The following is a 13,756-nucleotide window of genomic DNA, read 5'->3' on the forward strand; positions in this document are numbered from 1 at the left end:
CTTTCTCTTCTCTGGGGTAGGTTCAGGGCGATATTGCTTGCCTCTGAACCAGTTCTTAATCACTCCCCTAGTGTCCCTTGAGGAGGGGAGTGGAGAGGAGGGACCTGGCCCGCCCTCTATCCAGGTCCCAACCCAGGGCCCTGGGGTTGTGGTGAACCACTTGACAGCGGTTTCTTCCCTGGGTTACTTCCCTCTCATACCGTCAGCTTGTGAAGGCTTCTCGCCTCTCTCCTATACAAGCCTGGTGCCCTTACCTAGGGTTTCTGTTGGGCTTCCCAATCCACCGCAGCACTCCTCCAAACCTTCTATTTCTCTCTGGACAAACTCTTCTCTTCTGCACTCTGCTCCAATCCAACCTTTCTCCTTCAACTACCACACCCTGTCTGCCTGAAGCAGGGGTTTAATACCCATGACTGGAGTCAGGTCTCTACTGACAGTGCTCTAAATGGCCACAGCTGTTCTAGTTAATCTAAAGCAAACCTTCCTCCCTTGGCAGGGAATAAGGCCCCCTGCTAACACTCTTATGCTGCCCTCTGGCCATGCTGTATCATAGGCTTTAAACTTTTTGAATCTTAACATTTACTGTCATTAAATAAATTGTTTGACTCCCCCCATCCACCTGGGAAAATTTAAATAGATCAAAATTGAAAAAATGCTTAAAAATGAACATGGTATCTTAAAATGATCAAATATAAACATTGAATTCTGCCACACTTAGATATACTATAGATGTAGAACATGAACGAAAGACAGTGGAACCCTGCTAAACCACAGGGTAGTCACTGGAAGCTGATGAACAATTGCCCATAATTATCTTCTGGCATCCACTCTGAAGCTATTTCATTCACACTGTAATAAAGGACCATCTGCAATAATAATACCAGTGTGTTACCATAAAGAGCAAATTTCATGTCAAACACTGACCCGGCCAACTGCAATCTGCTTTATGTGCACAGCCGTTTAAACACACACATATTCACCTAAGAGCTAATCCAGCTTTGTACCTTAGGTGATGTGTGCCTTGTCTTCAGCAGAATCTGGTAGTTTAGTGGTTTCCATAGAGAATCATCTGCCACTGCAATTGAAAACTGAGCTATACATGGAATCAGGTGCATGGTCACTCTTTCCTGGAAGTTCTCTTCTCCTCCAAGCATGTTTTCTAGCTGCAGGAGTAAGATGATCACAAAGCAAGTCAAACAGAAAGGCCCAACTGTTTAACTGAGGCTTAAAAACATCCTGCTAACCCCTCACCGCCCAACATCAGGTTAACGTTTTCTCAAAACACGAGTTCAAAGCCTAATGGAGTGAGATTCCAAAGGCCAAAGTATTAAGAAAGATAAACACCAGTAAGATGAAAAATCTAAAAAGTTAAATTTAAAAATGTTGATTCCCGTAAAATCTTTTCAGTTATGAACTCCCTCTTCTGGGCTTAGGATTTAATGGTATCATTGTTTACTGGCACATGAAAAATTCAGGTTTAATTCTTGGGGCGTCATATCTTTGGGTGATAAATGCTAAGAGCCTGCAGAGGGAGTGCACTTGGCGTGCAGGAGTTGGGAGAAAAGACAGAAAAAGCCTTTTCATGCAGCAGTGACCCATCCAACTTGGATGTGGTGTTGTATGGCACCACAGAATATGTAATTGTGTGACAGGGGCTGATTAAAAGGTCTGAGCAAAGGAGAAGGAGCTGGAAACTCCTGAGCTTCGGGCAAGTCACTTAATCCTTCCAATACTCCAGTGAGGTAGGCAAGTATTAATTTCTCTATTTTGTAGGAGAGAAAACTGAGGTGCAGGGGTTATTTAGGTAACGTGCTGAAGTGCTTTGAAGACAAATACTAAAAATAATAATAATAATACAATTACTGAAAATAAAATGGGAACAGGAGAGATTAATCCAAAGAAGGTCAAATCCATGACCAATCACAAGGAATACAATCTGAATATTTAACAGTCAGCAATAAACCTTTGAAATGAAATGGGAATACAATACTTGGATAATCTCTTTTCAATGTACATGTCAGTACCTGGTCAACTAGAGGCACCATCAAGGTTTCTGCTCTCTCTTTGCTTACAAAACGCTGGGTATCAAAGAGGAAGATTTTGTGCAAACAGTCAAGTATGAACTGCAGCAATAAGCAGCTCTTTTCAGTGCTGTTCTCAGAGTCAAAGAAAGCTTCATCTGCATATGGGGAAAAGAAGGTGAGGAAAAACCATGAAGAAGCCACTTGCTCCACAACTGGCTAGAATGAAAGGAGAGATTACTTAGCAGCCAATGTTACCATCACTCTCGTTAAGAAATAAGCAGTAAATGGCCTATAGCCTGGATATCATGTGATTAAATCTAGTCCACATATCTCTATGAAATGCAAGGTGCAATATGGCCTTTTAGCTCTTTGCAGTTCAGAATATTGTTGTTTAGACTAATGCTGCTGGATGTGGCACACAGCTGGGGAAGAAGAGGAGCACACAGCTTGTGGGAAAGGTGCTAGGGATTAACTGAAGAACCTGACAATCAGTGCTACTGATGTACAAGCTGCCTAGGTATGGAAACGTCCAGTTACCAATGGGTTGCCCGAGTTCTGAAATGGGGAAAGGAAAATGAAACAAAACAGCAGCAGATATTTCATCAAGTAAGTTGAGGAGCCCAAGCCTGGCTGTGTGTTGTATATGGCCATGTCAGGTGAGGCAATGAGTGAAAAGAAGAGAGCAGGGTCTTGAAATTGGCTTCAGCTCATCCCACAACTGCAACTCTGGCTCACTCCAAGAGAAATTTCACGTGTGGAATGACTTCCCCTAGTTGAAGAATATTCCTCTCTTTGGACTTCTGGCCCACCCCCACCAACTAAAGACATTCTTTTGCGTCCTCCTCAATGAGTAAGCCACCTTGCTGTAAGATGCAAGAGAAAGCAGGAAGAAAAAGTGTGAGGGGACAAACAGCAAGCTTACAGTGATAATATTTCAACTGTTCCTTCTTTGATAACTATAACAGCAGCAAAGAGTCCTGTGGCACCTTATAGACTAACAGATGTATTGGAGCATGAGCTTTCGTATTCACCCACGAAAGCTCATGCTCCAATACATCTGTTAGTCTATAAGGTGCCACAGGACTCTCTGCTGCTTTTACAGATCCAGACTAACATGGCTACCCCTCTGATACTTGATAACTATAGTAATTGGAAACCTACCAGTTTTGGAGATGTTAATCTGATTCAGGGTGTCAGCAAAAGGCTTCACTAAACTACCAGCAAACAGGCTGAAAAGACCCTTGAGCTTGTCTGCAATGCAATCGGCTAACCGGTAGAATGTCAACAGTCTATCCTTTGAGGTGTCCTCTGATTTGGACCAATCATATAACTGAAAGAGAGAAAGGAAGAGGTAAGTTTTTGCTACATTAATGCAGTTGTAAATTCAGATGTGCTAACATCGAAGGACTATGTTCAAATTCCTACCTTGAAGAAGAGGGGTCTAAAAGAAACCTCCGAAAGCTTCATGACCATGCTAATTAAACAGCTAATAATATGAGTCTCTGTTCTACCAACTTCCTCCAGATCATCCTAGAACAAGTGGAAGGTATAATTCAAAGTCGATACAGTAAGATTCACAGCCTGACGAGCATCTTTTAACAAAGTCTGACTGCATCTCTATGTTTAGGTCCAAGATACATTTGTGTAGCTAAAATTTTCTATTCACAAGGAGCAATCGCACTGCACGACTCTCATAGCTGAATATACAATTTTCAAAGATACAGAAAATGCATTTAGCAGGAACCAACCTGATGCATTCTTATAAAGAACTACAATTAACACTGGTAGAAAACCACATCTATTCTTGCTCTTTAAGAATTGCCAGTACTCCACCTGTGAATGCTCTGTTCTGAAGTCCAGGGCTTTCATGAAAAATGCTGTCAACTCAGACTGATGGGAGAGGAGCTGGTCTCTCTCCATAACTGCAATGTGCTCTTTAAGAATGTCCATAAGGGGACCCAAGCAGTTCTGTAAAAGATCAAACAGAGACAGTTATGTTAAAGACGACACATCCACAGCTCAGATCAAATGAACTCCTCCCACATTTTTTTTAATTAAACAAACAGGTGACAATCATTGTCTTTAAATAAACAAACATTCCCATTCACCATGTTGGAAACCCAAAATCAAAAGGTGTATCTGACTAAACAAAATAAATTTAATTTAACTGATTTTCATTACCCAAGCCAAGAGAAATAAAAAAGTTGACAAGGTGTAAACAACCCGGATTTTATAAAATTCTTTCATTTCTGGTAATCTAAGGCACTATCAATAAAAAGTGAAGACATGTTTGTTTACAGTTTATGACTTAAATAGGCAGTGTCCCTTTAAAGAGTCTTCCTTCCCTCCCCATCCTGGCAGCAAATCTTAAACGCCCAAGCATGAGGTAGTAGCGAGGCCCAGAGGAAAGCTGTAATTCCTAATGTACATTCCTAGCAAATAAATGAAAGCCTTTATGAACAGAACTGTCTCCCATGCTTGCCATGTAGCACGTGAATACTCTAGTCTGGTGGATCCCTCCCTGTTCTAACTTTTTTAGTTTAATATAAAAACGCATATTTAAACTATAATTACATTTCCATTCACTTTACTAATGAATGAAAAAAAAAATCATAAACCTTCCAAGCATTTGCAAGTTCATTGTAACACTTGGTAACGGCTGGCAAGAGAACTCTGGGACCAAGCTGTGTAGCTAACATAGTTTTCAGTGATGATAAACGGAGATTAAGCTGGGATGAAGGGCCCATTTCCACTGCAATCTTTTCCAAGCGAACGACCTATCAGAAAATCCAAGAACAGAAAAAACAGTGAAACAAATCTTTCAAGAGCTGATTTCACAATAATCTCCTCCAGAAAAGTACTGTAGTCTAGGAACCAACAAAGAAATCACCTACTTAATTTTAAAAGGTTTATACTCAATTTAAATAGCACTTGCAAAGCATTTTGGAAATGAGAAGCACAACATCAGTGTTAAGAGAACAAGTATTAAAAACAAAGAGCCATTGTAGTTGACTCATATTGGATTCTTGTCCAGTTCAGCTGTCTGTTACTACTTTAAACACTACAATTTATGAAGTTTCTATACAAGACTTTCTCCTTCAATACATGAAATCTGAAAAAGGGGATTCATCAGTGGAATAAGCAGAGGGTCATCACATCCATTCTATTTATAAAAACTAGAGGTTTTTTTTTTTTAATATATACATTTGATCAACTTACTGGTGCAGGAGAAAAATTCAAAATTCACATCCCACCTCCTAAAGTAGCAAGGTAAGTATGTGAAAGGTTGCAAGAGGGGAACACCAGCGGCATCATTCCATGACAATTTACTCAGGGAGGCTGAGTAGAAGCAATCAGGAGATTTCCCCCAACAACCCAGATGGCAAAATTCTCATTTTAATTCACTGCAAAATCCTGCATGACCTCCATAATTTGAGCTTCCTCATTCTTGCCCCCTCACTCATATTAAGACAGTGATGGCTCACCTGCAGCAAAGCATCCAACAGATAGGGACTAAGGAAGTGTGCTAGTGTTGCCACAACTTTCAGCAGCGCAGTCACTGCGCTGAGCAAGTAAATCTCATTGGAGACTAGCTCCTTTTTGTGTTTTAGTGTCTTCAGCAACGCTGGCATCAGCCTGCAAATAATCAAGTAAAAACATACAGAAAGGTAAATCCATTGTCAGTTGCAAATTTGGAGGCAAATTTCCAAATAGGCCTCAATCCAACCTATAAAACTAAAAGCACAACTTTCATGTCTAAAATTTCTACATGCACAATTTCAGAGTCTGTTTTTGAAAACCTGGCCTTCTGGGATTCACTTCTCTGTTCTATTTCTCAAAAAGTTCTGAAGAATATTAGATTTATTTTAAGGCCCCACTACACTATGAAACTGATCATTCTTATCAAGGCTAAGGCATTCTTAAAAAGCTGTTTATTAAATGCCTGAGTCCCATATGAACAGGCAGGACTAAACAGAGTTGTATCATAGCTGTTTTCCAACTGTGCTGAACAAGGTTTCTATGTTTTAAATACAGCCAGGCTTACAGTGGTAATACAGGCCATTTGATGGATTTTGCAAGAACGTCTGTGATTATTAAATGATTTCCAATTCTTATACAATTAGTGCATCATTTGCTTCAGAGTTCTCTAACTATAAGTACTCAGGAGGACTCTCGGGCATTGGGAAGCCTTTATCCATTTCTACAAAGCACACTGTGCACGTACAGACTGCCAATTAGTTTAACAAGAGTTTTAAGACAGTCTTCATAATACATGTCATCTTATGTAGTTCCTGCGGCAGTGAATCCTTTTATGAAAATGATGATACCTTGGAAGCAGAGGTACTGCTAGTGCTTTCAGTGTATAGGTGACCTCGGCTATACATAGAAAAGCACTTCCCATCACATTCCTTTCTTCCTTCCTCTCTGAAGAAATCAGGTCAACGGTCGCTTTCAGAACAGGCACAAAAGGCTCTGGATGGTCTGTGCCAAAACATTTGCACAGTAATTTGAGGCTGAACAAAGCAGTTTGCCTGTTGATGGCTTGCTCCTCTTCCTCTTCATTTATTTTGCGCTGTACAATAGCGATTAGCTCTGGAATTAGTTCTAAGAGCTGCCGAACCTAAGAGAACAAAAGAACACACAAATATGAAATTAAAAACCTAGCTAGGTCCAGATCCTGCAAGTTACTGTGGGAGGGTGGACCACATTTTGGAACTCAAAAGGTACACTGCTAATGCAAAACTCACATTTCCATCCGAAAATTCTACACCTGCCTTTACACATAACACCTCATTTCTACATTAGCAGAAAGGTGCAAACAGTTTAAACAAAAAGAATGGGCTTAACCCTTTGCCTTACTTGGGCCTTCTGCCAACGTGTGCGCTGCTGCAATTTATTGTTCAAGAGATCCATTGCTTTACGTCTCACAGAAGGCAGCTGGTTGGTCATCAGTCCCCTAATGACAGGGATAAATGTCTGTGTCGGCAATAAGGCATTGACCTGTAAAAAAAAACAAAAAAAAACAACAGCAACAGAAATGTTATTTCCTATACTGCAGCATCCAACCCCCCCCAAAAGTAAAGAAGAAGTGTGGACTTCCTGAGAGCAAAGAAGGGATCAGAAAAGAAGGGAAAGCATGTCCTGACAGTGCTTTGTTTGGGAAAGGAAAAGGAGAAAGTAAGTTCCTGCAACAATATTTAACTCTCATACCCTAACTGCTAGCCACCAATTAGGAAATAAACTACCTACTACTTGCTTTGCCTCATTTAACCCACAGATTCCTACACAGTTTTCTTCCACTCCAGGCCACAGTTGGCTAGATATCGCTCGCCACCAAAATAATCCTTCTGACCCTCCTCCATGCACATTGGCTAGGTGTTGAGGGACAACTAAGATTCTAAGGGAAGAACATACAGCACCAGTCACCCTGAGAACTAAGGAGACCTCTGATCCACTGTTCCACTATTGCTGGTGGGGCACCACGCCAACATAGTAACTGTACTTCTGATTTAAAAAAAAAAAAAAAAAAGACATGAAAAACACAGTAAGGCTTGTCACTCTATTTAAATTCTTCTGGAGAAATATTAACTAACTAAAAGTCCACATTAAAAGTTGTAACTAGAAAAAACCACGAGAAGGCTATTTTCTTTCTGACAATATCAAATGGCTGTTTCCAACCACCAGGATACTTAACAGAAACATAACCATCGCTGAGTTTACTTCACTTTGTTTGCTCTGCCTAATAATACTACTGGCACTAGAAAATTAAAGTAACAGTGCATTAGGTCCCAAATTGGTTGGTAAAGATTACTAATGAATTATGTAACATTAAACCACCAACAAAAAAACCTTATACAAATCCAAAAATAAAATATATGCAGTGTACTGTTGTAGCCATGATGGTCCCAGGATATCTGCAAGACAAGGTGGATAAGGTATTATCTTTTATTGGGCCAACTTCTGTTGGCGAGAGAGACAAACTTTCAAGCGTACAGACCTGAAGAAGAGCTCTGTGTAAGCTCGAAAGCTTGTCTCTCTCACCAACAGAAGCTGGTCCAACAAAGATATTACCTCACCCACCTTCTCCTACAAAAAATAAAATGTAACAAATGTTATCATCATGATTTAAAAAAAAAAAAAAAAAAAAGAAAGAAAAAGGAAGGAAGGAAAAGCAAAGCCAGCAACTAGTAATGAAAACTCACTTTATCTAGCATATCGTAAGACTTATTGAGCAGAGCCCTCCAAAACTTTGCAGTTGGTTTGTCTGCATTTTCTTCCACTGAGTGTGCCACAACATTTATGTAGCGAAGAACTTCTTCTAATAATCTAGATGGAGAAACATCATTTAATGAGTAACATTTACAAAGTGATTTTATTCCTGGAGGACAGGAAATTTCACAGACAATAATGAGGGTTAACAAAATACCCAGTACAGAAAACTATTTACATTAGATCTAGATATTAAAATACAAAAAAATGGCGAGGAAATAGTTCAAGTTGAGCACACATATTAAAAGGAGTCCATCTAATCCTCCAACCATTTATCATCATTTCCAAAGAATAATAATTCTGCCTAAAACCTCGAGAAATGTACGAAAGCCTGGAACCAGGTAAAAAGTGCAGCACTTCACTTGTGCCATACATCCCTTCTTTACTTACTGTCCTCCCGTGCAAGTTACACCTCCCTCAAAAAACCTAAATTTTGCTGCACTGAAACATCTACTACATTCGGCTGTTTTAAATTACATCTGTGATGATGGTAACACTCTTATTCTGACAACAGGGCTTTCATTGATAAGGGATTCTTTTCCGGGAGTGAAGAAGCAACAAGTGTTTTGGTTAGAAGAATTTCAGATATAATTTCAAATTTTTAATTTATAATTTCAAACTCTTATCATGGCAGCTACATGCTCATGTAAACACATGAAGTCAATACAATAAAGTAAATACATGGAGTCACGCAAAGCAGACAGAATTAATTTTTCAAAAAAGCATTTCACTTGTCAAGAATAAACAAAACCAAAAAATCAGACAGTTAAACCAACTGAAAAACAACCTGCTTGGTGTTTCACTAGAGAGAAACATTAAAGAAAATCCTTTTGTATTTATTCTCCCCAAATATTTTTTCAAACACTATGAAGAGATCCCACTTAGCAACATCCTTAACTTGTGACTAACATAAGATGTTAGAGGTGCTTTTTTTTTTTTTTTGTGTACCTCTGCTCTAGCTCCTGTAGCTCTTCAGCTCCATCACATTCGACTATCTGATTAACAACAAAAACAAAACAAAAAACAAAACAAAAAAACAGCTATTAGAACTGTATTACAGTAACACACTGGAGTTGCTTCCATGAAGGGTATGTTAACATTTCAAGCACAATTTTTCCGCAGCTGTAATTTAGCCAGAAAAAAAAATTAATGACAGGATGAACCTCAAGAAACTCAACTAAAGATTGTTGTAACATTTTTATAGTACATTTATTGCTGATGAATGACACTGGATTACCGCCTCAGGTAACTGAAGTCCTCATGGAAAGCACAGGATTGGCATCTGCAGTGCAAGCTTGCCTCATACTATTCTATCAATATGTTTCAAACCTGAGATGGAGGGATCACCTCTAAAAAGAGGAGTTGAGTTTCCATGGCCTTTCAGGCCTTGGCCTCTCTGCTGAGACTACCAGTCAAAGTGCCCAGCCTACTAATACCAATTGCAAAGGCGGATTTGTGATCGGACACTTATCCACTAGAAAGAGACAGACCACTGACATTTCACGTAAGCCACCAAACTGGAGTCAGATCAATTGAAAAATGCTACAAACTAGGGCTGGATTTGAATCAGTGACATATAAGTGAAAAATGTCATAACTCCTCAGTTCTCTGCTGAGCCACCTAGTTCCCCTAAACTGATGTTTTAAAAAACCTTTGATTCTTTAAGATTTAATAGTATAATTTTTCACCCAACTTTACCAGATTCCAACACTATATGAATTCACAAAATTCCAACACTGTAACTCAAAAGATACCTTACAATATATAATTCCAAACCAAAAAACAAAAGGTACTTTGGAGTTATACTGCTGGAATCTGGTGAATCCAGATAATGTGATATCAATCAGTTATTCAGGCTATTTGCCATTGACTTCACTGTGGCCAGCATTTACCCTGTCTTTTACTTAATGTTCAATCATGCAGGCTAAGTCTCTTTGTAAGAGAACTGGAAAGGAAAAAGAGAAAGCCCCCAGAAGTCCCCCCAAACTTTTACTAACAACAAATTGCAAAAAGGCTTCAGAACCGTGTAAAAGCCAGTCAGCTGCCAAATATACTTCAGAAAGCTAAAAGAACAGATGTGCTCAGAAGGAAAAGAAAACCAAACCACTTGACAAAAAAAAATCTGCATTACCTTTTCCACAAAACTTTGAGACGCCAAAAGCTGTGCCATGAAGGAGACAGATAAAAATTTAAAATGTCGCAGTTGTTTGCCTGAGTGAGACTCCACATTAAAAAGCTGCACTTCTTCATCTTGTGTTTTCGTCTTGCATGTTAATTTTTTCGGTCCAGGATCATCTGATAAAACATCCCCCGCTCCAGAAAATTATTTTTTCAGCCATAACTAAGAAATAAGCTTTTGATTGCCAATTACTAAAACTGAAATAAAATGTTGTAACAGTTAAAGGGCAAATAAGTGCTGCATTGTTCAGTAGTTGAGGTAAACCTGGGTAACTGAGATTTAGGGTCCAATCCTACAGTCTTCACAATGGCAAAATCCCCACTAACTTCACTAGGAATTTTGCTTGTGCAAGAATGGAAGGATCAGGCTCAAATGAGTCTTCTATATTTTTCAATATATTCTCCTACAAAATGCCATCTGAAAGTCATCAGTTTTCTCTCTCCATTATGTTAATTTTTTCATCACAGTGATTCTAAACAATAGGCAAGCCAAGAGCTCAAGCAGAATAGCAGGAGCACTGTTCTGAACTCCAGTCAGCTAGCCCTATTCATTTTGCAAAAGTCCCAGAATCATCTCTGTATTAAGTCAGAAGCAAGACACTAAAATACAGGCAAGGGAAACATGTCTCCATTTCATTAACTTCTAATACTAATATTAAGATTTTGTCTGATTCTTTCTGTATTTTAAATTGTATATATTTTATCTTTTCTTTTGTGTCTTCTGAAAAAGCTATATGGGAAATGGGCGACAAATAGGATGGCACCAAGGAAGCAGAGGGGGCTGGGTCACAAAATCCTAGACTGAGCATATTTGGAGATGTTGCTATCAGGCCTGTCCAGTCTCCCTTTGCTGAAAAGAGTCACGTAAACATCAACATCAAGGAAGGGAAACTCCTTACAATACTTAAAAAATGGATTTTTTTCTTTAAGTATCAAAACATACTGTTCAATGGGTGCCTCCACCAGAAACCGGCATTTTAAAAAAATCCATTAACATTTTGAGTTAAGTCCCTGTATTTTTTTTATTTTTATTTTTTGCTTTAAAGAACAGCCTTATAAAACAAGCATATGCTATATTATACCTCAGGGGTCGGCAACCTTTCAGAAGTGATGTGCCGAGTCTTCATTTATTCACTCTAATTTAAGGTTTCACGTGCCAGTAATACATTTTAACGTTTTTAGAAGGTCTCTTTCTATAAGTCTATAATATTTAACTAAACGATTGTTGTATGTAAAGTAAATAAGGTTTTTTAAATGTTTAAGAAGCTTCATTTAAAATTAAATTAATATGCAAAGCCTCTCAAGACCGGTGGCCAGGACCCGGGCAGTGTAAGTGCCACTGAAAATCAGCTCGTGTGATGCCTTTGGCACGCGTGCCAGAGGTTGCCTACCCCCTGTTATACATGCTATGTTCTATACACTAATTATTATGGGTGGTCCCTTTTTATTTTAAACTAAACTACTTTGGAGAATTTTACTGTATTCTATGAATGAAAAGTACTATTTGGCCCTGAATGCTAATTCAAAGTATTCTGAAATGAATTTTTTTGGCACAAAAAAGCTACATACTTCTCAACTGTAGTTCTAACTGAATAAGAGGGAGAGAGATGCAATTAAGGTAATCTTGCAGCCCAAAACCTTGAACAACAGAAGTAACATTAAGGTTCACAAACATCTGTTGGTTCTGCAGAGCAAGTCTGTTTTGTGGTTACCTTCTTTGTTCTCTGGCAGTTTTGTTAAGTACTGGATTATTTTCATCAAGCTCTGGAATTGATGTTGAACACTAAACGCACAACAAATAGAAATCCAAAATTCAATGTCTGTTTCCAAAACAGTATCCTGTTTAGGGATTAAAGAGAGAAAATATTTATTTCAAGAACTAAAAATCAGAGAAAAAACATTTGTTGCTGAATGTGTATGAATGCACAGAGCTAGGGAATGTTGCTGGATATGACAGCAGCAGCAGCAGCAGCAGCAGCAGCAAGATGTGTTGGTGGACTCACGTCCCCTGTGAATGGACAGAGATCAACAGCTCATTCCACATACTAAAGACTATTGAAATGCCTACTGTGGTAATGACTATGGCTTACCACTAACTTCACTATTTCAGATCCAGCTGATCAACAGTGAAACGCTCCACAATATTCCACTAAAAATCCTCTAACCTAGTTAGCGTTCACCTGAAAAAATTATTTGAGGTAGAAAAAACAAATCTTTTTTGCTACTGCATCAATCAGTTTGGTAAGGTGTTTGTTGTCGTCTGTCTTTTTTAAGCCCAAAGAGAAAACTACTATATTTCTAGAGCCAAAGATTAAAAAGGGGACATTATTAGATTTGATTTTTCCATCCCACAGAGATGGCCAGAACTGGCACATGAGCATAGAACCTCAAAAAATATCAGCTAAACAAGAGCAAAAATAAGATGATTTTTACAGCACAGACTAAACCTTTTCTGATTTTTGACAGGTACCACGTACTGAATATCAGAATTAACGTCTAAATGCATCAGAAAAGTAGTCACTAGGAACTTTATTGTATTTGCTGATTTTTGCACGAAAGAAAAAACTCCTCAAAAGCCTAACTTGGTCTTTAAAACAAACAAAGCAAAAAATATGGGCACAACTGAGCCAAAGACTGGAGTACCACATGCACAGCAACCTAGGCAGAGCTGAATTTGACCCAATAGGTTATGAAATATTACAATAGCTGTGCTATTAATGTTGTATGAGATAATTAAAACTGAAAGTTGTAATCTACCTAACTTTTCCCCATGAATGCTGTTTGAATAATTTCTGTATGGCACTCAGCCTGGACAAAGAAACTAGACTGATCTATTTCACTTTCTAGATACCCTGCAATAGCAAAGTGCTGTTGCATTTGGGTTCAAAACATGGTTGGCGACTGTGAATTGGAAAACCTCCATTTATAAAAAAATGTAATCACCTCCTTTGAAAAAATAAAAATAAAACACACACTGAATTTTGAGCCTAAACTATTCTAAGGCCAGGTCTACACGATGCGCGAAAATCGATTTTAGATGCGCAATTTCAGCTACGAGAATAGCATAGCTGAAATCGATTATCTAAAATCGATCTACTCACCCATCTTCACCGCGCGGGATCGATGTGCGCGGCTCGCCATGTCGATTCCGGAACTCCGTTGGTTTTGGTGGAGTTCCGGAATCGATGTAAGCGCGCTCAGGGATCGATATATCGCGTCTAGATGAGACGCGATATATCGATCCCCGAGCAATCAATTGTAACGCGCCGATATGGCGCGTCGTA

The 13,756-nt window shown here is 38.9% G+C and overlaps 2 protein-coding genes across 2 annotated transcripts in view; one reads left to right on the top strand and one right to left on the bottom strand.

Moving 5' to 3' along the window:
• The window catches only part of HEATR1 (HEAT repeat containing 1), a 59,904-nt gene that overhangs the window by 4,233 nt on the left and 41,915 nt on the right, over positions 1-13,756 (bottom strand). Inside the window, exons 33-45 of the mRNA XM_075064576.1 lie at positions 12,185-12,311; positions 10,426-10,589; positions 9,243-9,289; positions 8,228-8,351; positions 6,885-7,025; positions 6,353-6,645; positions 5,510-5,660; positions 4,643-4,801; positions 3,858-3,992; positions 3,450-3,554; positions 3,186-3,354; positions 2,025-2,179; positions 1,005-1,163 (exon numbers count right to left, since the gene is read on the bottom strand). Coding sequence (XP_074920677.1) covers positions 1,005-1,163; positions 2,025-2,179; positions 3,186-3,354; positions 3,450-3,554; positions 3,858-3,992; positions 4,643-4,801; positions 5,510-5,660; positions 6,353-6,645; positions 6,885-7,025; positions 8,228-8,351; positions 9,243-9,289; positions 10,426-10,589; positions 12,185-12,311 — 1,929 coding nt within the window. The remainder of the gene's footprint in view (positions 1-1,004; positions 1,164-2,024; positions 2,180-3,185; positions 3,355-3,449; positions 3,555-3,857; positions 3,993-4,642; positions 4,802-5,509; positions 5,661-6,352; positions 6,646-6,884; positions 7,026-8,227; positions 8,352-9,242; positions 9,290-10,425; positions 10,590-12,184; positions 12,312-13,756) is intronic.
• The window catches only part of ACTN2 (actinin alpha 2), a 163,458-nt gene continuing 162,142 nt past the window's right edge, over positions 12,441-13,756 (top strand). The window contains exon 1 of the mRNA XM_032775032.2: positions 12,441-12,459. The gene's annotated coding sequence lies outside the window, so the exon portion shown is untranslated. The remainder of the gene's footprint in view (positions 12,460-13,756) is intronic.

This window comes from Chelonoidis abingdonii, chromosome 3 (genome assembly GCF_003597395.2).
Source record: "Chelonoidis abingdonii isolate Lonesome George chromosome 3, CheloAbing_2.0, whole genome shotgun sequence".
Classification (NCBI taxonomy): domain Eukaryota; kingdom Metazoa; phylum Chordata; order Testudines; family Testudinidae; genus Chelonoidis; species Chelonoidis abingdonii.